Source organism: Equus przewalskii, chromosome 23 (genome assembly GCF_037783145.1).
Source record: "Equus przewalskii isolate Varuska chromosome 23, EquPr2, whole genome shotgun sequence".
NCBI lineage: Eukaryota > Metazoa > Chordata > Mammalia > Perissodactyla > Equidae > Equus > Equus przewalskii.
This window is the reverse complement of record NC_091853.1, coordinates 4,991,946-5,017,688: the sequence shown is the minus strand read 5'-3', so window position 1 is coordinate 5,017,688 and position 25,743 is coordinate 4,991,946. Positions and strand designations below refer to the sequence as shown.

At 38.9% G+C, this 25,743-nt stretch overlaps 1 protein-coding gene across 1 annotated transcript in view; it reads left to right on the top strand.

Annotated features, from left to right (window-relative positions):
• F5 (coagulation factor V) overlaps window positions 1-25,743 on the top strand; it is a 75,869-nt gene that overhangs the window by 31,542 nt on the left and 18,584 nt on the right. The window contains exons 8-14 of the mRNA XM_008525550.2: window positions 4,975-5,152; window positions 6,652-6,751; window positions 8,140-8,351; window positions 9,457-9,607; window positions 11,499-11,711; window positions 13,155-16,032; window positions 18,818-18,983. Of these exons, the coding sequence (XP_008523772.2) occupies window positions 4,975-5,152; window positions 6,652-6,751; window positions 8,140-8,351; window positions 9,457-9,607; window positions 11,499-11,711; window positions 13,155-16,032; window positions 18,818-18,983 (3,898 nt within the window). The remainder of the gene's footprint in view (window positions 1-4,974; window positions 5,153-6,651; window positions 6,752-8,139; window positions 8,352-9,456; window positions 9,608-11,498; window positions 11,712-13,154; window positions 16,033-18,817; window positions 18,984-25,743) is intronic.

The following is a 25,743-nucleotide window of genomic DNA, read 5'->3' as shown; positions in this document are numbered from 1 at the left end:
AAGCAAATATTAACAGAACCTAAGGAAGAAATACACAGCAATACAGTAATAGTGGGGGACCTTAATACCTCACTTTAAACAATGGATAGATCATCCAGACTTAAAATCAATTAGGAAACAGTGGAATTGAATAACACTATAGACCAAGTGGACCTAAGAGACATATAAAAAACATTCCATCTAACAGCAGCATTTCCAAGTGCACATGGAACATTCTCTAGGATACATCATATGTTAGGCCACTGAGAAGACTGAAATCATACCAAGTATCTTTTCTGACTACAATGGAATGAAACTAGAAATCAATAACAGAAGGAAAATTGGAATATCCACAAGTATGTGCAAATTACACAACAGTCTCCTGAACAACCAATGGGTCAAAAAAAGAAATCAAATGGGAAATCAAAAAATATATTGAGACAAATGAAAATGGAAACACAACATACCAAATCTTATGGGATACAGCAAAACTTATGGGATGCAGCAGAACAGTTGTAAGATGCCTACATTTAAAAAAATAATAAAGATCTCAAATAAAAAACCCAATTTTATACCACAAGGAACTAGAAAATAAGAGCAAAAGCCCAAAGTTAGCAGAGGAAGGTAACAAAGATTAGGGAAGAAATAAATAACTAGAAAGACAATAGAAAAGATCAACATAACTAAGATTTGGCTTTTTGAAAAGATAAACAAAGTTGACAGACTTTTAGCTAGAATAACCAAGGACTAAAATAAATAAAATTATAATTTTGAACAATTATATACCAACAAATTGGATAACCTAGAAGAAATGAATAAATTCCTAGAAATATACACCCTGCCAAGACTGAATCATGAAGAAATAGAAAGTCTGAACAGACCAAAAACAAGTAAGAAGACCGAATCAGTAATCAAAAACTTCCAGACAAAGAGAAGCCTAGGACCAGATGCTTCTTGGGTGAATTATACCAAACATTTAAAGAAGAATTAACACTAATCCTCAAACTCTTCCAAAATGTTAAAGAGGAAGGAACACTTCCAAACTTATTGTACATGGCTGGCATTACCCTCATACTGAAAACAGATGAGGACACTACAAGAAAAGAAAATTATAGGCCAATATTCCTGATGAACATAGATGCAAAAATCCCCCATAAAATATTAGCAAAGCAAATCCAAGAGCACATTGAAATGATCATATGACATGACCAAGTGAGATTTATTCCTAGAATGCATGGATGGTTCACCATTCACAAATAAATAAATGTAATACATCACATTAAAAGAATGAAGAATAAAGATCATATGATCATCTCAGTAGAAGTACAAAAAGCATTTGACAGAATTCAACGCCGTTTAATGATAAAAACTCTCAACAAGTTAGGTGTAGAAGGAATGTACCTCAACATAATAAAGGCCATTTATGACAAACCCAAAGCTAACATATACTCAATGGTGAAAAGCTGAAAGCTTTTCCTCTAAGGTCAGGAACAAGACAAGGGTGCTTACTTGCACCACTTTTATTCAGCATAGTACTAGAAAGCCTAGCCAAAGCAATCAAGCAAGAAAAAGAAATAAAAGGCATCCAAATCAGAAAGAAAGAAGTAAAATTGTCTCTATTTGCAGATAATGTAATTTTATATATAGAAAACCATTAAGACTCCATTAAAAACCTATTAGAACTAATAAAGAATTCAGTAAGTTCCAGGATACAAAGTCAGCATACAAAAATCAGTTGCATTTAAGTACACTAACAATGAACTATCCAGAACAGAAGTTGAGAAGACAAACACTTTTACAATAGAATGAAAGAAGAATAAAATACTTAGGAATAAATTTAACGCTGGAGGTGAAAGATCTACACACTGAAAACTATAATACACTGACAAGAGAAATTGAAGAATCCACAGTCAAATAGAAAGATGTCCCATGTTCATGGATTGGAAGAATTCATTTTGTTAAAGTATCCATACTACCCAAAGCAGTCCACAGATTCAATGAAATCCCTATCAAAATTCCAATGGTATTTTTCACAGAAATAGAAAAAACAATCCTGAAATTCATATGGAACCGCAAAAGACCCTGAATTGTCAAAGCAATCTTGAGCGAGAAGAACAAGCCTAGAAGCATCATACTTCCTAATTTCAAACTATATTACAAAGCTATAGTAATCAAGTTATAATGATGGCATAAAAACAGATGCTTAGACCAATGGAACAGAATCAATTGCCCAGAAATAAACTCATGCATATATGGTAAACTAACAAAGTGACTCTGACAAGGACACTAAGAATACACAATGGGGAAAAGATAGTCTCTTCAATAAATGATGTTGGTAAAACTGGATATCCACATGCAAAAGAATGAAATTGGGCCCTTAGCTTACAGTATACACAAAAATGAACTCAAAATGAACTAAAGACTTATATGTAAAACCTTAATCCATAAAACTCCTAGGAGAAAAACATAAGAAAAAAGCTCTCTGACACTGGTCTTTGCAATGATTCTTTTGGATATGACACCAAAAGCACCAGCAACAAAAGCAAAAATAAACAAATGAGACTACGTCAAACTAAAAGGCTTCTGCACTGCAAAAGAAACAGTTAACAAAATGAAAAGGCAATCTATGGAATGGGAGAAAATATTTGCAAGCCATATATCTGATGATGTATTAATATCCAAAATATATAAGGAACTTATATAAATCAATGGCAAAAAAAAAAAAAAAACCCACAAAACAACCTGATTTAAAAATGGGCAAATGACTTAAATTGACATTTTTCCAAAGAAGACATACAAATGACAAATATGTGTATAAAAAAGTGTTCAACATCACTAATCATCAGTGAAATGCAAATCATATCCATGGTGAGATACCACCTCATACCTGTGAGGATGGCTATTATGAAAAAGAAAAGAGAGATCAAGTGTTAGTAAGGGTGTGGAGAAAATGGAATTATTGTACACTGTTGGTGAGAATGTAAATTGGCACAGCTACTATAGAAAACAATATGGAAGTTCCTCAAAACATTAAAAACAGAATTACCATATGATCCAGCAACCCCACTTCTGGGCATATATCCAAAGGAAATGGAATCAGTATCTCAAAGAGATATCTACACTCCCATGCTCACTGCAGTGTTATTCATGATAGCCAAGATATGGAAACAACCTGAATGTCTGTGGATGGATGAATGTATAAAGAAATAATGGAATATTATTCAGCCTTTAAAAAGAAGGAAATCCTGCCATTGGCAATAACATAGATGAATCTGAAGACATTATGTTAAATGAAATATTCCACACAGAATGACAAATACTGCATGATCTCACTTATATGTGTAATCTAAAAAAGTCAAACTCACAGAAGCACAGAGTATAATGGTGGTTGCCAGGGCCTGGGGGGGTGGAGGGGTGGGGGTGAGGGGAATGGGGAGATGTTGATCAAAGTGTACAAACCTTCGGTTATAAGATGAGTAAGTTCTGGAGACCTAATATACAGCATGGTGGTTATAGTCATTAATACTGTATGTATACCTGAAATTTGTTAAGATAGTAGATCTTAAGTGTTCTCTGCACAAAAAAGAACTAGTAACTAGGTGAGGTGATGGAAGTTTTAATTAGCTTGAGTGTGGTAATCACATATATACGTATATAAATCATCATGTTGTACACCTTAAATATATACCATTTTTATTTGTCAATTATACTTTAAAAATGCAGAAAATGCCAAAAAAAGTCAGAGTGTAGCACAGAGTATATTAATGGCTGCCTTTTGTTAAAGGCAGTGAGAGAATAAGAATATTTATATTTGCCAGTCATATTTGCATAAAGATGTTCTGGAATTATAGGAAATTAATGCAAGTGAATATTTAGAAAATGCAGGAAGGGTTAGGGGGATGGCATTAAGGGGTATAGCATGTGAGTGAGAGTTTTTACTGTAATCAAAATCATTTAAATGTATTCAAGAAACTCAGCTGAGAAAAAGATCATAAAAGGAACTTGCTCAAGATTATGTAATAATAACTGACAGAATTGAGATAGGAATCCAGGACTCTCTGGAAACAATTTTTTTTCGAGGAAGATTAGCCCTGAGCTAACTACTGCCAGCCTCCACTTTTTTGCTGAGGAAGCCTGACCCTGAGTTAACATCCGTGCCCATCTTCCTCTACTTTGTATGTGGGACACCTACCACAGCATGGCTTGCCAAGTGGTGCCATGTCTGCACCCGGGATCCGAACTGGCGAACCCCGGTCCACCGAGAAGTGGAACTTGTGAACTTAACTGCTGCACCACTGGGCTGGCCCCACAATTAGTGCTTCTTATTGTACAAAATAAATGCATAAAACGGATAAACTCTATCATGGAGCTTCTACTTTTGCAAACTAAGGCAATAAAGAGGACCAAGGGGAAAAGTGGTTCATGTTGCTGCTCCCAAATCATGTATTGCAGTAGCTACGGAGGATGGGCGAAGGTGGTTGCTTTTCAGTTGGCACTGGGATTGGATGGATGGTAGAAGGGATAGCCCAACAGTACAGAACTATGTTTAGTAAAGATAGTAAAAGCTTTCTGAAGTGGGAAAGTGCTTTTAGAAATTGAGAAATACCTAGAAAGCCAATAAGGATACCATAAATTAAATGATACGGAAGACTTAAGAAAAGTTCATAGTGTATGCTATCCTTCCATCCAGGTAGATGTCTTCCAAGATATATTTGCGGTCTACTCTAGCAACCAGAGGGACAGGCAAATCTAAGTGGCTGCTTCTAACCTTGACTATGACTTTATCAATGGTGGAGGAAACAGATCAGAGGTTTCCAGTTTTCCAGCTAGGGAGAAGATATCAGGACTTTGCAAACCACATTTAGAATTTTTTAAGAAAACCACCATTTTAGCTAATCCAAGAGCAGAATTTATAAGCACAATGATTTCCCCATCCTACTGGGGTCTCTACTTGAGAAAATGGTTTAATTTTTTTTTATTTCATTTCACTTTAAGAAAATACAGATCTCTGCATTTGGATAATTTCTCAAACCGAATTGGGAAACACTACAAGAAGGTTGTCTACAAACAGTACCAAGATGAGTCCTTCACCAAATATCTGGAGAATTCCCACAGCAAAGAAGACGGGATCTTGGGCCCTGTTATCAGAGCCCAGGTCAGGGACACACTCAAAGTAAGTAACAGAAATATAGAACCATGGAAGAAATAGTGAAAGGCAGATTATAAGTACTGGTTACTTGTTTATTTTAAGAAGAAAAATAAGTCCGTATAATTTTTAATTCAAATGCAGCTTTTAGTTTTTAGTCAGTATTTGCACTTATGTATAGCCTACTTGATAATACAAAGGATCTGAAACAGTTTATCAGATTATAAAGGAATAAAACAAAGAGTCGATGTAATTGGGGTGGAGGATAATATGGGACAAAGAAAGTAAAGCCAAAAATAAGTATAATGAAACACATACCATATGCTCCTATAAGGTTGTCTGCAAATTTTGTCTTAAGTTTTCTAGTAACCAAAGTAAGAGGGGAAACACGTCAGAGCAAGCTTCACAGTAATCATAAAAGAAGCACAGTTTCTGCTGCTACTGAGACCTAAGAGGACTTTCTCCCATGGATCCTTAAAAAGAGGATGCTGTGTAATGCAGTGGATGGAATCCTTAATAAAATCCCTCAACTGGTACAATAAATTTAAAAGTTGCATAGCTTTTAAAAATAATGTTTCTCATTATAGTTGAGAAGATAATAGTAAATGCAACTGAGTCAAAACAATTCTTCAATGTGATCTAGGTATGTGCTCTGAGGACTGGTCTCTGATGAAGATACATTTAGAAACGTATCAAGAGTGCTGAGTCTTCAGACAGTTTTCCTTAAATGTTAGGCTCACATCATCAAGCTTTTGATAAGAACTGGGCAGCAGAGAACTGAAGGTTGCAATCTTTGGCAAAATTCTAGAATGCAGATAATCTACAGATTAGGGATGATTTAGATGCTTTGGCAATCACCCATGTGGAAGATAAGATTAAGGTTCTCTTTTGAAGATTAAGGAACCTAACTAAGACTCCTGTGTGAATAATGCTCCTCCGGTCACCTCTTCATGGGGGTGAACTCAGAGAATACCTACAGACAAGGCCAATTCTGTTCACTTAAAAATAACAAAAGGACAGAAAGCAGCCTTTCTCTGTTCCTCTTTCCCTTTCCCTATTTCTGATCCCTTTTAGGTGCTCTTAGCAAGTGTAAATTACCTCATTGGAAATTTACGATCTGGCTATTTGTCATGCCTCTCAAGAAGATGGCTTCAAGGACAGTGGTTCTAGGAGATCTGGCAGTCTAGATCATGATCTAGAAAGAAGGAGCAGATTCAAAGGTAGATGTGGTTCAAGCTGAAAAGAGAGGGGAAGAGAGATGGGGACCAGCGTGGAAAAGGTGATATACTGTAAAGAAAATGTCACTTCTAAGGTCAAACTACTCTTTCCATTTTCTACCTTACTGAGTGAGTGAAACTCAAATGCTTCTGTCTGGTAATGGGGACAGGTTGCTGTCAGATAAACAGAACTAGTTTGCATACACACACACATACCATCCAACAAGTGAATATGCAAAGCTAGCATCCTATGTTAATTCTCATAATCGACCTTAAATCCTGAAGTAATGAATTTGAGTTACTTTGTAGATCGTGTTCAAAAATATGGCCAGCCGCACCTACAGCATTTACCCTCATGGAGTGACCTTCTCTCCTTATGAAGATGAAGTCAACTCTTCCTTGACCTCAGGTTTGAACCTTTCACTTCTATGGAATGAAACTATTGGCTGCTATATTTTTCTACTGTCCTCCTTGCCCAGCAGTATAACTTGTACGGTAGGTAGTATACATGTAGGGGTATCCTAAAAGTCACAACCAAACCCTGCTCATTTCAGGGATTTTGTTTACCCTAGTGGTTACAAAATATGGTGTCCTCTGTTAGTGCCATAGCGGCCTCTAGTGGAGCAACATCTAATGGCTACATGCTGTCAAGGATTCTATCAAGTGGAGCTTAATATAAAAATAATATTCCTGACATTTCCCTTAGCATAATACCCTCAAGTTCCATCCGTGTTGTCACAAATGGCACAATTTCGTCTTTTTTATGCCTGAGTAGTATTCCATTGTGTGTATATACCACATCTTCTTTATCCATTCATCCAGTCAAAAAATGGGCAGAGGATATGAACAGACATTTTTCCAAAGAGGATATACAGATGGCCAAGGGGCACACGAAAAAATGTTCGACATCACTAATTATTAGGGAAATTCAAATCAAAACTACAATTGAGATATCACCTCACACTCATCAGAATGGCTGTTATTAAAAAGATGAAAAATAACCAGTGTTGGAGAGGATGTGGAGAAAAAGGAACCCTCATACACTGCGGGTGGGATTGTAAATTGGTGCAGCCACTATGGAAAACAGTATGGAGATTTCTCAAAAAGTTAAAAATAGAACTATCATATGATCCAGCTATTCCACGTCTGAGTATTTATCCAAAGAAAAGGAAAACACTAATTTGAAAAGACATATGCACCCCTACATTCATTGCAGCATTATTCACAATAGCCAAGACTTGGAAGCAAACTAAGTGCCCATCAATGGATGAATGGGTAAAGAAGATGTGGTATATATATACAATGGAATACTATTCAGCCATAGAAAAAGATGAAATTGTGCCATTTGCTACAGCATAGAGGGACCTTCAGGGTGTTATGCTAAGTGAAATAAGTCAGATGGAGAAAAACAATTACCATAAGGCTTCACTTATATGTGGAAGATAAACAAACAAGCAAACACATAGATACAGAGAATAGATTGGTGATTATCAGAGGTGAAGGGGGCAAGGAGAGGATGAAAGAGGTAAAGGGCACATGTGTATGGTGGCACAGAGAAACTAGACTTTGGTGGTGAACATGACATAGTCTATACAGAAGTCAAAATATAATGATGTACACCCGAAATGTATATAATGTTATGAGCCAGTGTGGCCTCAATAAAGTAAATTTAAAAAAAGAATATTCCTTTCCCAATATTAATTGGTTCTAATGAGAGTTCAGCTGTTTATTTATTTACTTATTTTCATTAAATAATTTCGAAAATGAGAACAATTTTTTGACTACATTTTCTTTCAGGCAATAACACCATGATCAGAGCAGTGAAACCAGGGGAAACCTATACTTATAAGTGGAACATCCTAGAGTCTGATGAACCCACAGAAAATGATGCCCAGTGCTTAACAAGACCATACTACAGTAATGTGGACATCACGAGGGACATTGCCTCTGGGCTGATAGGACTACTTCTAATTTGTAAGAGCAGATCCCTGGATAAGCGAGGCATACAGGTATTTTGTCATTGAAGTAACTTTTCAGAAGTTCCAGGAATTTCTTCTGGCTGGAACAGATTGGGTCTTCTTGCTAAATAATGAGGCTTTTCCTTCTAGAGAATGGAAAAGATTAAGTAGTCCTCTTTAGCACAAATGTGAGGATGTTTATTCCTTTGGTTAGATTTTTGTTTTGCCTCTTTTCACCTAGACTCTCACTGCAGAAAGTTAGCCTACTGTGTGATACTGTATTTTGTTCTAGTCTCAAATTCCAGGTCTGTTGGTATTGGCTATGTGATGAGCAAGTCACTTAGCCTCTCTTAATTTCTTCCTGTTATCAAATAGGTAATCCCCCTCCTAAAAATTTTATAGGGTTGTTTTGGGGCTCAGTGAGATACTACCTGGTAAAAGTGTAAAGCTCTGTACCAATCCTTGCTATTTTAAGAGCACCACACTAGGGAGAGAGAAGAGAGATCCACTCAGAGACAAATCTTCTAGTAAAGTTGGACCTAGACGATGGTCCATCTCTAGTGAGTTACCCAGAAGAATGAGAACAAACATATGGATCTTCTGACTTTATCTTCATTGAAGAATAATAGTCTCATATTATTAACATAAAATTCCCAGACAATTAGGCTAAGCTATAATCAAAGAAATCTCATCCTAATGCATGCAAAATACATAAATACCTAGAAAAATCAGAGATGGGCACTTGGAAGACCTTAATTTATTGAGCTGGGAAAAGAAAGATGTAGGGGGAGGTATAAAGCTTTCCTATTGCAACCTCCTGTTTTATCCTTTGCAACTATTTGGACCACATCCAGTCAGTCATTTAGGTTGAAAGGTGTTCAGTTACAGAGATAAACAGGATTATAGTTGCCTTGATGAAATGGGATTTTTCTATTAAGATATTTTAGTTTCTGAATTTTCTGATCTGCTCTGTTTGCTTTGGCACATTATCTTTGGCCCTAACAAGGGCTGTGTACACAATAGGCTCTCATAAATGCCTGCATTTGTGGCTTCAGTGGCCCCAAGGGCTGTGCCCCGTTGGTTTCTGAGAAGATATCAGGGTTGTAGGTAATCGGCTGGAACACTAATCACTGAACACAGCACTTTTACCCTCCAGAGGACAGCAGACATTGAGCAGCAGGCTGTGTTTGCTGTGTTTGATGAGAACAAGAGCTGGTACATTGAGGACAACATCAACAAGTTTTGTGAAAATCCTGATAAGGTGAAACGTGATGACCCTAAGTTTTATGAATCAAACATCATGAGCAGTAAGTTGGAGTACTGTTTCTGTCCATCAGTTTTTCACTCCTGTGGTTGAAGTACGACTATGCCTAGAGGCAAAGACATGGATTAGAATCCACTCACCCCTTATCTTCACTTCCAGTCCAGGGATTTGGTGATGAAATTACTGGGTGATATTATAGCAATCTTTTTGAGATCAAAAGCTTGTTATCCTTAGAAGTCTTGTTGGTCTCTTGCTCCAAATGTGTGTGGATGTGTGTGTGCATGTGCACATTCTCTGGGCAGAGAAAAACAGGGGGAGGGGCAGGGGTGGCAAAGGAAGAGGCTACAGGCCTTGGTCAGTGGTACCTAGGTGCAAGGGGAGTACTCTTCATGGCCAGGGCAGAAACAAGGAAAGTAATCCAAAGCTGGATTATCCAATCAAACTAAGGCAAAATGCATATGAAGAGCTAAGAGTCTTGAAAGTCAGTCCATGAAGAGGTTTGAAGTGAGTAGTAAGAAGTTCAGAACAGAAGAAATTCCCTGAGCCAAGGTTCAGGCATTTGCTGCAGTTTTGAAGTTTGGGTGTCCAAAGCCACTGCTGTGGGAAGTCTGAGAGAAATTTCACTGAGCCAGCTAGGAGCAAACTTCTCCACAATGGTCAGGATCCCCGCTGCTGCTCCTCAGAGTTGAGAGTCACTATGATCACCTCCTCTGATAGGTAATCAGAGGTATGAGGATGATTTCTCCATGGTCTATTCGTATAGCTGCAGATGACTGACAACTGGCAACTATCAGAACTGGCAAGTGCCATGAGAATAATTCCAAGCAGGGAGTTATTCTCAGCTTTCTTTGCATAATTTTATTTTGGCAGTGAATCTGTGCTGTCCATTAGAAATTATGTATGAGCCACAAATGTAATTTAAAATTTTCTAGTATCCATGTGAAAAATGAAAGAGAAGTAGGTGAAATTAATTTTAATAATGGGTTTTATTTAATATAATATATCCTAAATATCATTTCAACATATAATCAATGTAAAACATTAATAAGATTTACTTTATTTCTTACTAAATCTTTGAAATCTGGTGTGTAATGTACATTTACAGCACTCTCAATCCAGATTACCCACATTTCAAGTGCTCAATAGTCACTTGTAGCAAGTGGCTACCGTATTGCACAGTGCAGCTATAGATCATTTAGAAAAGGGTCCTGAGGGACATACAGACTAAAAACGTATTTATCAGTTATTCAGTAAATGTGTAAGTGCTCACCACTTCCAGCCCAGGCATTATACTGGGGTTAGGGCTATAGTGGTAACCCAGGCCAACATGGATCCCATCCTCAGAAATCATACCTGTGATTTCATTACCATGCTTAGTACATAAGTAAAGATACTGCCTAAAGCTGTGTCCCTTTGAAAGATAATGAAAATATATGAACTCGATACTTGAATGAAAACTATAGATTACATAAATGCTAAGAGGGAGCAATAAAAATTGCAAAATATGTTAAATATACTTCATTTTTAGGGACATCACTTCTTATTCAATAACTAATGTGTCAAGAAGATGAGTTCCTTATATTATCGCTTTTCCTCCAGGTAGAATTATTTTAGATAATATTCAAAGTTGATCTTCAGAATATCAAACGTGGAGCACAATCTATTTTATATACACTTGACGAATGAGTAAATCAACGTGAATGAAGGGCCTTGTCTTTATTCTGACATTTCTCCCTTGGCTAACTTACGAAAATAAGCTCTCATTTGGGAAGTCTGAGTTTGATCCTCTAGTCACATGTCAGACCTGGTAAAGCTTATCTCAGATAATCACAGCTTTGACGCAACCAAATTAACATCGGGACATTTAAGTCTAATTAGACACATGGCCTTTTGTTGGCTTAAGCCTGGTGTTCTAATAGATTTTACTTTCTCAGCTATCAATGGCTATGTGCCTGAGAGCATATCCACACTAGGATTCTGCTTTGATGACACTGTCCAGTGGCACTTCTGCAGCGTGGGAACCCAGGATGACATTTTGACCATTCACTTCACTGGGCACTCGTTCACCTACGGAAAGAGGCATGAGGACACCTTGACGCTCTTCCCCATGCGTGGTGAATCTGTAACCGTCACAATGGATAATGTTGGTAAGAGCCGGGGTCACTCAGAGGAATCTCTGGTCTATAAAGGTCCACTGCAGCTTTCCACATTACGAGACCTCCTGGGTTTATCTTTCTGATGCCTTGCAGGATTCCCTTTCAATACTTTTCATGATTTCTTTTTGGGAAATTAATGACTTAAATAGACCCAGTCCTTTAATGTGAGTTCCATTTATTCTTCTCTGGGCTAAGTGAGAAGTAAAGCACATAACAGCAGAAAGATAAGGCATAACTTTGATGTAGGAAGCATGAGCATTCAGCCACAAAAGAGCATTTCTTTGATCAAAATGTCCCTTTCAGTTTTTTTTTTTAAAGATTTTTTTTTCCCTTTTTCTCCCCAAAGCCCCCCAGTACATAGTTGTACATTCTTCGTTGTGGGTCCTTCTAGTTGTGCCATGTGGGACGCTGCCTCAGCGTGGTTTGATGAGCAGTGCCATGTCCGCGCCCAGGATTCGAACCAACGAAACACTGGGCCGCCTGCAGCAGAGCGCGCGGACTTAACCACTCGGCCACGGGGCCAGCCCCGTCCCTTTCAGTTTTTTAAGACAGCCATCCCACCCAAGGGTTGGTCATCATCAGATACAGTGCCTTAGAGGCTGGCCTCAGAGACGGCACATGTCATGGAAACCAGGCAGGCTTTGGAGTTCATCACATCTGGGCTCAGATCCTGCTCTGCCACTCATTATTTGTGTAACTTTGGACAACTTACTCCACCTCACTGAACCTCAGTTTATTCATCTGAAAAGCAGAATAACAACCACTTACAGAGTTGCTTTGATCATAAATTGCAGTATGGGTCAAGTTCCTTGTGCTCAGTAGACACTCCACAAGTGGTGACTACTGGAGACTTCCCAGGAAATCGTCAGTGTACCAGAAAACCATACCATTTCAAAGAGATTCAAAACTTCCCTGGGCCCACCTGAATTATTTATTACTTGGAAATATCTAAATGTCGCTTATTTGTGGGGGTAAACCTCATAATCTTCTCCCTAACTCCAATTCTCAAACAAGATGTGCAGCTAACAAGATGTTTATGATATTTAAAGTCAATTTGATTCATCCCTTTTTGAACACATTCTAAAATAGTTACTCTCAAACTCTCTGTGCTTAAAGTTTTTTTCTCCCTAATCTCCACTGACCAATCCTTTGGGTCTGTATTCTGTTAAATGAGATAAGTGCACTGATCGCATGCTTGGAGGTCACAGCAAGATCAGATTGCTTAAAAGTTCCCTGAACACTTTACCCTCAGTTTCTCTCCTGTATCACTGTGGAACAGTAATCAGCAGTTCACAGATCAGCAGTGGTTCACAGACCACACTTGAGTATCCCTGGCTAAAGTTCCTTGGAAATGATCTGCCACAATGGATCCTGGAGTTTTTATATCTTTTTCTGGACTTAGAGCGTTGTGTTCTCTCTGTGTCTCTTCTGCAGGAACTTGGATGTTAACTACCATGAATTCCAATCCAAGAAGCAAAAACCTAAGGCTGAGATTTAGGGATGTTAAGTGTATCCTGGATGATGGTGAAGGCTCATATGAGTTTATATTTCAACCTCCAGAATCTACAGCCATCACTACAAGGAAAATGCATGATTCTTCAGAAAACAGCAATGAAGAGTTTGATGCTGACTACGACTACCAGAACAGACTGGCTTCATTATTTGGAATTAGGTCATTCAGAAATTCATCATTGAATCAGGAGGAAGATGAGTTCAATCTTACTGCCCTAGCTCTGGAGAACAACTCGGAATTCATTCCTCCAAGTACTGATACAGCTGGTGGTTCAAATTCTTCTTCCCCAAGTAACATTAGCAGGCTCATTGCCAATAACTTTGCAGACCATCAGAAAAATATTTCTCACCCAGAAGCCACCACAGCTGGTACCCTCCTGGGACACATTGGCTTAGATAAGAACTTAGTTCTCAACCCTTCCACAGCAGAGAATTCCAGCTCTTATTCTGAAGACCCTATAGAGGATCCTCTACAGTCAGATGTCACAGGGATAAGCCTACTCCCACTTGATGCAGAAGGATTCAGAAGTCAAGAACATGATAAACATAAGGGATTCAGGGCAGGAAGAGACCAAGTAGTAAAGCACAGGTTCTCCCGGATGGAATTTCCAGCACATAAAACTGGGAGACATTTAAGCCAAGGCAACACTTCTCCTTCCAGAATGGGGCCCAGGAAGGACCTTCCCAGTGATCTATTACTTTTAAAACAAAAGAATCCGTCTAAGATTTTGAATGGGAAATGGCATTTGGTTTCTGAGAAAGGTAGTTATGAAATAATCCAAGATGCTGATAAAGACCTGGCTGTTAATAAGCTGCTGAACAGCCCCCAGAATGCCTTAGGAACTTGGGGAGAAAGCATCCCTCTTACAAACAAGCAGGGTGACCACCCAAAGTTTTCTGGAATTAGACATAAATCTCCACAAGTAAGACAGGATGGAGGAAACAGGGGATTGAAGAAAAGCCCTTTTTTAATTAAAACACGAAAGAAGAAAAAGGAAGAGAAGCTTGCACACCATGTTCCTCAGTCTCCAAGGAGCTTTCACCCTCTAAGAGGAGAGGCTAACACCACATTTTCAGACAAGAGACTTGATCATCCATTGTTAGTCCATAAGTCCAATGAAACATCTCTTCCCACAGACCTCAATCAGACATTCTCCTCTATGAATCTTAGCCTGATAGCCTTACTTCTTGACCATAATCAGAATCCTTCAAATGACACCAGTCAGACAAGCCCCCCTCCAGATCTTTATCAGACAGTGCCCCAAGAGGAACACTATCAAATGTTTTCAATTCGAGACTCTGATCAGATGCACTCCACTACAGACCCCAGTCACAGGTCTTCTCCAGAGCCTGGCCAGATGCTCAACTATGACCTAAGAAACAAGTCCTTTCCTATGGACATTGGAAAAATATTCCCTTCCTTGGAACTTGAAGTCTGGCAGACAACCATCTCTCCAGATCTCAGTGAACCATCCTTCTCTTCAGAACTTAGTCAGACAAGCCTTTCCCCAGACCTTGGTCAGATGGCCCTTTCCCCAGAACTCAGCCAGGAGACCCTTTCTCCAGACCCTGGTCAGATGCCCCTTTCTCCAGAACTCAGCCAGGAGACCCTTTCTCCAGACCCTGGTCAGATGCCCCTTTCTCCAGAACTCAGCCAGGAGACCCTTTCTCCAGACCCTGGTCAGATGCCCCTTTCTCCAGAACTCAGCCAGGAGACCCTTTCTCCAGACCCTGGTCAGATGCCCCTTTCTCCAGACCTCAGCCAGGAGACCCTTTCTCCAGACCCTGGTCAGATGCCCCTTTCTCCAGACCTCAGCCAGGAGACCCTTTCTCCAGACCCTGGTCAGATGCCCCTTTCTCCAGACCTCAGCCAGGAGACCCTTTCTCCAGACCCTGGTCAGATGCCCCTTTCTCCAGAACTCAGCCAGGAGACCCTTTCTCCAGACCCTGGTCAGATGCCCCTTTCTCCAGACCTCAGCCAGGAGACCCTTTCTCCAGACCCTGGTCAGATGCCCCTTTCTCCAGAACTCAGCCAGGAGACCCTTTCTCCAGACCCTGGTCAGATGCCCCTTTCTCCAGACCTCAGCCAGGAGACCCTTTCTCCAGACCCTGGTCAGATGCCCCTTTCTCCAGAACTCAGCCAGGAGACCCTTTCTCCAGACCCTGGTCAGATGCCCCTTTCTCCAGAACTCAGCCAGGAGACCCTTTCTCCAGACCCTGGTCAGATGCCCCTTTCTCCAGAACTCAGCCAGATGACCCGTTCCCCAGACCTCCATCAGATGCCCCTTTCTTCAGACCTCAGCCAGGCAACTCTCTCTCCAGATATCAGTCAAACAACCCTTCCTCCTGATCTCAGGCAGATATCACCTCCTCCAGATCTTGATCAGACATCCTCCACTTCTGAATCCAGTCAGTTATTGCCTCTTCCAGAATTTGATCAGATTTTCCCTTATCCAGACCTCGGTCAGATGCCGTCTCCTCCACCATCTTCTACATTAAATAACACTTTTATGCCAAGGGAATTTAATGCACCAGTTGTAGTAGGCCTCAGTGGAGATGATGGAGATTACATTGAGATCATTCCAAGGCAGAAGGAAGAGAGCAGTGAGGAAGATTATGTTGAAGTTAATTACGTGGCCTATAATGACCCTTACCAAACTGATATTAGGACAGACATCAACTCCTTCAGAAATCCTGACAATATTGCAGCATGGTACCTCCGCAGCAACAATGGAAACAGAAAATATTATTACATTGCTGCTGAAGAACTATCCTGGGATTATGCAAAATTTGCACAAAGGTTTGGCCAGCGTTCTCCTTTTATATTCTCATTTTCCCACTACTGCTACAAAAAATAATTACAACAGTCCAAGGAGTTAATTCTGGGTAAATCATACTAGGTATAGTTTAGTTCCCCTATTGCAACTTGGCCTGTACCATTTCCCTTTGTCAATTCCAAGATCGTCTTCTCTACTTTAGGTGACATCTGGACAATATAAGAACCATTACTATAAGAAGTCTATGATTTTCTATAGTTAAATAAGCTCCCTTCCCTCTCTTCTCTCACCACACATGTTCCTACCCAGTCTTCTTGCTCCAATGCAGAGCCCAACCAATTGCTAATCAATATGATTTCACTGAAGTTGGCTTCAAATCCAAATTCGTGATGTAGAAATCTCCTTTTGCATTTGCTTGTTTACCAAAACGTTTTTAAATTGTTTACTGTTCAATGTAGAATATATAACATCTTGGTGAGGTTTAATTCAAATCCCATGAGATTCTAGTAGCAGAGACCAAGGATATAAACTAGCTTAGAAACAAAATAAGTTTATGCCCTCAATTGAGGCAGTCATTAGATAATGATTTATTTCAACTTAAACTTGAGTTTTAACTCAGTTTATAGAAGCTACTAGTGCTCATTCTCTCCTAGGCATTGAGCTAAGTGCTGAGACTATAAAAGGACTATAAATAAGTCCCTTATGGAACTTATGTCTAGTTGGACAGGTAGATATGAATCAAATACTGACATAAATAAGCGTAAAATATAACCATGATAAAGACCAAGAAGGAAAGGTAGACATATAGTGATATGAGAATTGGGAAATCTGACTCTGAAGAAGTGGCATCAGAACTGAGATCCAAAGATGAATAGGAGTGACTTAGGCAGGAGGTGGAGAGGGGAGAGCATTCTTGACAGAGAGAACAGCATGATCAAGGCCCTGCAGAAGGAGGAAGCCCTGAAGCTGATGGCCTGGAGCTCAGGAAGAGGGCGGGTGATCAGAAAGTATTTGGCAGCTCTGCAGAGACCAGATGCCACTAGGCTTTGTAGTCCATGGGAAGAATTCTGAGAAACCCTTCAAAAGCTTCTAGTTTACTGGAATACGTCAGTTGCTTTCCTGGGCCTTGTTACTTTCATTCTTTAAATGAAAGAGTTATGCCAAATGGCCCCCCAAAATCCTCTTCATCTATAACATTTTAGGGTTTCAGCCACTCTTCAACCATAGAGTTGAAGGAGTTGATGTAATTTTGTAAGTGGCCTGACTTACAACAGAGAGCTTCTAAGGGATCCATATACATTTTTTAAAGATAATATTCAGTTCAATTTTGTTTAAGGATGGAAAGCCATATTAGGCTGGACTCTGTATTCTGTGATGACAATATGGAGAAAGAAGAAAGAGAGGGACAAGCAGCAAGGCTTAGTCAACTACAAATTCTCAGGGACATAGCATGGTGACCATGCTTAACTGTCTAAATATAGTCTATGGCTTTTAGAAAAGCTAACTGTTACACTAATAAATTAAAAACCAAAGTGTAATTAGAGTAAGGAAACACAATGCATAATGTAACTTATAGAAATTATTTCATTAATCTGATGCCTGACATTTCCATATTAGAACTTTGTTAGATTAAAACACTTTCTCCCATGACTTCCTGTTTAAACGTAGTACCCGTTACTATCCGAGAATAACTAGTTTATCTGGGGATTGCTAAGCAAGGCCCTGAGGGTATAAGATTTAGGGCCTTTCCAGAGTGAAAAGGGATAAACCACCTCCTTCGAAATCTTGTATCCCATTCCAGATATGCAGCACACTTTTATGGCAGCTAAATTTGTTTTCCTCATCCTATGTGTTCTGTGAGACTGTATGCTATGCTTAGAGTCTGGAAGGATAAAGTTAGTAGCATGGAAAGACTAGAAAGAGGCAGGATGGGATTCTATGTTGATGGCTCATGGTGTATAACAAATATTATGAGATTAATGGATGAGCTTTTGTCCTGTTTCCGTAGGCTTGGGAAATTTAAGAGTCAGTAAGAAAATTTGATGTGCTCTGGCCCCAGACTGAGCTAGTGAACTACATGATGAATAATGGGATTTAGCAAAAGCAAATGTGAGAAGAGTGGCTACTTTCAGAGTATGAAACACCCATCCATCCAGTGGCCTTCACAGGTGTGGCCTTCTAAGTCAGCTGACCATTCTCACCTGACAGCCCCAAGTCCTGACACTGCCCCATTGCATGGCTTTGTCTGCTTTTGATATTAAAATCTGCCACATTAGTATATGATTATATTTGTTTACTCATTAGTGAATTAAGCCAATATTTCTTGAGTGCCTAGTATGTGCCAGATAACTTGCAAGGCACTGGAAATAAAATTATGAGCAAACTAGTCCCTGACGTCATGGGCTTTCATTCTAGTGGCAGAGTCAGATAGTAATAGATAATCTCACAAATAAATGATATATAGTTTACTATATATGCTACAGAAATACTATAAGAATGCTATAGGAATTTACTATATATACTATGGTAATACTACAGGAATATAAGGGATGATATAGAAAGATTTGATCTAGTCTAAAGGATCATAGGAGAACTTACCTAAGAAATGGTATGTGAGCTGGGAGCTGGGAGCTGAAGGATATGGCTTATGTTTTTAGACATTTATATTTTCATTCATTTGCTCATCAAATATTTATTAAATATCTTTTCTATGCTAGATACTATATTCAGAAACAGAGATAATTTCCTAAGTTCTTTGAATGATCTTTAATTTATTCTTTTAAACAAATACTATTATTATAATTTCAGTGAAATGGATGATGATGATGTTCCAGAGGACACTATATACAAGAAAGTAGTTTTTCGAAAGTACCTTGATAGCACTTTTAGCAAACGTGATCCTCAAGGAGAGTATGAAGAGCATCTTGGCATTCTTGGTCCTGTTATTAGAGCTGAAGTGGATGATGTTATCCAGGTAAGTCATCTTTTGAGTATTGCTAAGATCATCAGAGGAATTTCCACAAGCCCTGGAGGGTTGTAAAGGTGAAGGTGGCAAGAAAGCTATAGGTGATTGATCTTCCAAAATTAACAAATAATTACATTTGTTTTCAAAGACTGCTTGCCAAGTAATTTGAAAATCTTCAGAAGAATGATCTCATAATTTTATTTCTCCCTCTGTTGAGCTCCTGTTCATTCTATAAGGGCCAATTCCATTTCCCGTGAGAAACTTTCTTTAATTCCCCCAATCTCTCCTTAACATTCAACCGAATTGCTCCTCCCAGGCATTCCCATCTAACCCAATTCACACTTTGTTTACATACTTTTTGTCTCCAGACTTTTATTTTTTACGTTGCATTGTTTTTTAAAAAAATTATTTTTATTGTGGTCTAAACAATTTATAACGTGAAATTTCAGTTGTACATTAATATTTGTCAAACACCAAATAAATGTGCCCCTGCACCCCTCGTGTCCTCCTTCCCCCTTCCATTCCCCCTGGTAACCACTAAATTGTTCTCTTTGTCCATAAGTTTGTTTATATTCCACATATAAGTGAAATCATATGGTGTTTGTCTTTCTCTGTCTGGCTTATTTCACTTAACACGATGCCCTCGAGGTCCATCCACGCGGCTGCGAATGGGATGATTATGTCTTTCTTTATGGCTGAGCCATATATATATATACCACATCTTCTTTATCCCAGTCATCAGTCAATGGGCACTTGGGTTGCTTCCACATCTTGGTCTATTGTGAATAATGCTGCAATGAACATAAGGGTGCATAAATCTCTTTGTATTGTTGATTTCAAGTTCTTTGGATAAATACTCGGTAGTGGCATAGCTGGGTCATGTGGTAATTCTATTTTTAATTTTTTGAGAAATCTCCATACTGTTTTCCAAGTGGCTGCACCAGTTTGCATTCCCACCAGCAGTGGATGAGGGTTCCCTTTTCTCCACAACCTCTCTAATATTTATTATTTTTTGTCTTGGTGATTATAGCCATTCTAACAGGTGTAAGATGATATCTAAGCGTAGTTTTGATTTGCATCTCCCTGATGATTAGTGATATTGAGCATCTTTTCATGTGCCTAATTGGCCATCTGTATATCTTCTTTGGAAAAATGTCTATTCTTCTGCCCGCTTTTTGATTGTGTTGGGTTTTTTTGTAGTTCAGTTGAGTGAGCTCTTTATATATTAGGGAGATTAACCCCTTATCGGCTATATGATTTGCAAATATTTTCTCCCAGTTGGTAGGTTGTTTTTTCATTTTGATCTTGGTTTCCTTTGCCTTCCAGAAGCTTTTTAGTCTGATGAACTCCCACTTGTTTATTTTTTCTTTTGTTTCCCTTGTCTGAGTGGACATCGTTATTTGTAAAGACCCTTTTAAGGTTGATGTCAAAGAATGCACTGCCTATATTTTCTTCCAGAAGTTTTATGGTTTCAGGTCTTACCTTCAAGTCTTTGATCCATTTGAGTCTACTTTTATGTATGGTGTAAGATAATGATCTGCTTTCATTCTTTTCCATGTGGCTGTCCCGTTTTCACAGCACCATTGAGAGGCTTTCCTTTCTCCACTGTATGTTCTTGGCTCCTGTGTCGAAAATTAGCTGTATGTATATGTGTGGTTTTGTTTCTGGGCTTTCAATTCTGTTCCATTGATCTGTGTGCCTGTTTTTGTACCAGTACCATGCTGTTTTGATTACTATAGCTTTGTAATATGTTTTCAAGTCAGGGACTGTGATGCCACCAGTTTTTTTCCTGTTTCTCAGGATTGCTTTGGCTATTCAGGGTCTTTTGTTGCCCCATATGAATTTTAAGGTTCTTTGTTCTATTTCTGTGAAGAATGTCATTGGGATTCTGATTGGGATTAGATTGAAGCTGTAGATTCCTTTAACATTTTAACTATGTTTATTCTTCCAATCCATGTACATGGAATATCTTTCCATTTCTTTATGTCACTATCGATTTCTTTCAGTAATGTCTTATAGTTTTCCTTGTATAGGTCTTTCACCTCCTTGGTTCAACTTACTCCTAGATATTTTATTCTTTTTGTTGCAATTGTAAATCGGGTTGTATCCTTGAGTTCTTGTTCTGTTAGTTTGTTATCAGAGTATAGAAGTGCCACTGATTTTTGTACATTGATTTGTATCCCACAACTTTGCTGTAGTTTTTGATTATTTCTAATAGTTTTCCAGTGGATTATTTAGGGTTTTCTGTATATAAAATCATGTCATCTGCAAAGAGCAAGAGTTTCACTTCTTCAGTACCTATTTGGATTCCTTTTATTTCTTTTTCCTGCCTAATTTCTCTGGCCAAAACCTCTAGTACTATGTTGAATGAGAGTGGTGAGAGTGGGCACCCTTGTCTTGTTCCTATTCTCAGCAGGATGCCTTTCAGTTTTTCCCCATTAAATATGATGTTGACAGTAGGTTTGTCATATATGGCCTTTATTATGTTGAGGTATTTTCCTTCCACACCCATTTTATTGAGAATTTTTATCGTGAATGGTTGTTGGATCTTGTCAAATGCTTTCTCTGCATCTATGGAGATGATCATGTGGTTTTTGTTCCTCCTTTTGTTAAAATGGCATATTATATTGACTGATTTGCAGATGTTGAACCATCCCATGTCCCTGGTATGAATCCCACTTGATCATGGTATATGATCTTTTTAATGTATTGCTGTATTCTGTTTGCCAAAATTTTATTGAGGATTTTTGCATCTATGTTCGTCAGCAACATTGGCCTGTAATTTTCCTTCTTTGTGTTGTCCTTGTCTGGTTTGGGGATCAGAGTGATGCTGGCCTCATAAAATGTGTTAGGAATATTTCCATCATCCTCAATTTTTTGGAATAGTTTGAGAATAATAGGTAATAAATTGTCTTTGAATGTTTGGTAGAATTCTCCCGAGAAGCCATCTGGTACTGGACTTTTATTTTGGGAGAGGTTTCTGATTACTGTTTAAATCTCTTTACTTATGATTGGTCTATTCAGATACTGTATTTCTTTTTGATTCGGTTTTGGGAGGTTGTAAGAGTCTAAAAATTTATCTGTTTCTTCTAGATTGTCCAGTTTGTTGGTGTGTAGTTTTTCATAATATTCTCTTGTAATCTTTTGCATTTCTGTGGTATCTGTTGTAATTTCTCCTCTTTCATTTCTAATTTAATTTACTTGAGTCTTCTCTCTTTTTTTCTTAGTGAGTCTGGCTACGGGTTTGTCAATTTTGTTTATCCTCTCAAAGAACTAGCTCCTTCTTTCATTGATCCTTTCTATACTCTTTTTTGTTTCAATTTCACTTATTTATGCTCTAATTTTTATTATTTCCCACCTGCTGGGTTTGGGCTTTGTTTGCTCTTCTTTTTCTAATTCTGTTAGGTGTAGTTTAAGATTGTTTGAGTTTTTTCTTGTTTGTTAATGTGGGCTTGTATTGCTATAAATTTCTCTTTTAGGACTGCTTTTGCTGCATCCCGTAAGAGTTGGTATGGTGTGTTTTTGTTCTCGTTTGTCTCCAAATATACTTTTTATTTCTCTCTTTATTTCTTCAATGACCCACTGGTTGTTCAGTAGCATATTGTTTAGTCTCCACATTTTTGTTCCTTTTTCAGTTTTTTGCTTGTAGTTGATTTCTAGTTTCATGGCATTATGGTCAGAAAAGATAGTAGATATGATTTTAATCTTCTTAAATTTATTGAGGTTAGCCTTGTTTACCAATTTATGGTCTATCCTTGAGAATGTTCCATGTGCATTTGAGAAGAATGTATATTCTGCTGTTTTTGGATGGAGTGTTCTATATCTATCTAACTATCTATCTATTAAGTTCATCTGGTCTAGTTTTTTATTTAAATACACTATCTCCTTGTTGACTTTTTGCCTGGATGGTCTATCCACTGATGTAAGTGGGGTGTTGAGGTTCCCTACTATTACCGTGTTGTCGTTGATATCTCCTTTTAGGTTTGTTAATAGTTGCTTTATGTACTTTGGTGCTCCTTTGTTGGGTGCATACATGTTTATAAGTGTTGTCTTCTTAGTGGAGAGTCCTTTTTTTCATTATACACTGTCCCTCTATGTCTCTCTTTACCAGTTTTATCTTGAAGTCTACTTTGTGTGATATAAGTATGGCAACATTTGCTTTCTTTTGTTTGACATTAGCTTGGAGTATTGTCTTCCATCCCTTTACTCTGAGCCTATGTTTGTCTCTAGAGCTGAAATGTGTTTCCTGGAGGCAGCATATTGTTGGGTCTTGTTCTTTAATCCATCCTGCCACTCTCTGCCTTTTGATTGGGAAATTCGATCCATTTACATTTAGAGTGATTATTGATATATGAGGGCTTAATACTGCCATCTTATCACACGTTTCCTAGTTCTTCTGCATTTCCTTTGTTTCTCATCCCATGTATTTCGGACTACCAATTTGATTAGGTAGTTTTCTCTGTTGGTTTTCTTCATTTTCTACTTGTTTATCATAAATGTCTCTGTTCTAATTATTTGTTTAGTGGTTACCCTTAGGTTCATATACAAAATCTTGTAACTGAGATAGTCCATTGTCCAATAGCCTCTTATTTCCTTAGACTATACTGATTCCATCCCTGTCCTCTTTCCCTTCTAAGCTATTTTTGTCATATCTTTTTCCATCTTATATTGTCAGTTTGTGGTTAAAATTATGAGATCATTTTTGTTTTGGTGTTTTCTTTTTATTTATCCTTGATGTTAAAGTTAAGTGTTTACTAATCTAATCTGATAGAGAGCTGCCATTTTCTGATTATTTCCTACCTATTCATCTCCTTGCTCAGGACTTTGTAGCCCCTTTCCTATTTTTTTTTTTTTCAGGTACGAGGGCCTTCTTGAGGATTTCTTGTGTGTGTGTGTAGGGGGAGGAGGTCTTGTGGCAATCAACTCCCTCAGCTTTTGTTTATCTGGGAAAGTTTTTATTTCTCCGTCATATCTGAAGGAGATTTTCACTGGATAGAGTATTCTTGGCTGAAAGTTTTTGTCTTTCAGGATTTTGAATATACCATTCCACTCTCTCCTAGCCTGTAAGTTTTCTGCTGAGAAATCTGCTGAAAGCCTCATTGGGATTCCTTTGTAAGTTATTTTTTTCTACCTTGCTGCCCTTAGTATATTTTCTTTGTCCTTCACTTTTGCAAGTTTCACTACTATATGCCTTGGAGTGGCTCTTTTTACATTGACAAAGTTAGGAGATCTGGAGGCCTCTTTCACATGGATTTCCAGCTCCCTCCCAAGGTTTGGGAAGTTCTCAGCTATTATTTCTTTGAAAAGCTTTCTGCTCCATTCTTCTCTTCCCCGTCTTGAATATCTATAATCCTTATGTTGCATTTCCTGATTGAGTCAGATATTCCTTTGAGAGATTCTTCATTTCTTTTTAGTCTTAGTTCTCTCTTCTCCTCTCTCTGAAGGATTTCTGTAGTACTATCCTCTAACTGGCTGATTTTGTCCACCGTATTGTCAGCTCTGTTGTTTAGGGAATCCAGAATTTTCTTTATTTCATCCATTGTGGTTTTCATCTCCAACAATTCTAATTGGTTCTTCTTTATGGTTTCAACTTCCTTTGTGACAAAGCTCCTGAAGTTGTTAATTTGTCTTTCTGTGTTTTCTTGTAACTCATTGAGTTTTTTTATGATGGTTGTTTTGAATTCTTTGTCATTTAGGTTATGGATTTCTGTGCCTTCAGGGTTGGTTTCTGGGTACTTGTCATTTTCCTTCTGGTCTGGAGGTTTAATATACCTACTCATACTGCTTTATGGAGTGGATTTTTGCTTCCTCATGGTGCTCTTATCTGGTCGCAGCTGCCATGTACCACCACTGGGTGGGGATCAGGCACTGTGTTTCTGGGCCTGGCACAAGCAGGGGCTCCTCAGCTCCAGCCACTGACTGCTTTTTCTCTGAGTGACTGATCAATGGCAGATCTGGAGCACTGGGCAGGGGGAGGGATACTTTCCTTTCCCAGTGCCTCCTCCAGCCCCTGCTTGTCTCTCTGGATGCAACTCTGGGCGATTGCAGGACTGTGCACTTTCCCTTTCCCTGCTGCCACTGCCAAGCTCATCACACCATGCTCCAGATGATTCTGGGGCTGGAGTACTGGGCGGGGATAGGGCACCTCTCCTCACCTGTGCACTTTCCTGGCTGCTGCCACCAAGCTCTCTGGGCCATGGTCCAGGCGATCCTGGGGCTGGAGTGCTGGGTGGAAATGGGGCACCTCCCTCACCTGCACACTTTCCCTGCCACCACTACCATGTTCGCCACACCATGCTCTGGATGATTCTGGGGCTGGAGTCCCAGGCAGGGGCAGGGTGCCCTTTTCACCTGCACACTTCCTGCCACTGCGGCCTGTCTCTCTCCGTGGAGCTCCTGTGGATCAGCTTTCACTTCCTCTGGAGGATCCAGCCCCACTACCACCTTCTGGCGTATGGCTGCGTGGGTCTCTCAAACGTCTTTTGTGATGTGTACATGTCCTCTGTTGGTGTATGAATGTCCTTTTGGTTGTATCTTAAAGGGGAGAGCCCAAGGGAAGGGCTTACTCCACCATGATGCTGATACCACTCCGTTCTGTCTCCAGATTTTTAACTTGAATTCACATGTGCGGGTCTCTCTTTATCAGTAGGTTGAAAGCTTATTGTGAGCTTGGTTCAGGAACCAGGCTTCCTTCATCTGCAAATGTGCAGCACCTCTCATTATCATTTCATTGGTAGAAAATGTCAATACTTTTGCTTCAACTCTAAAA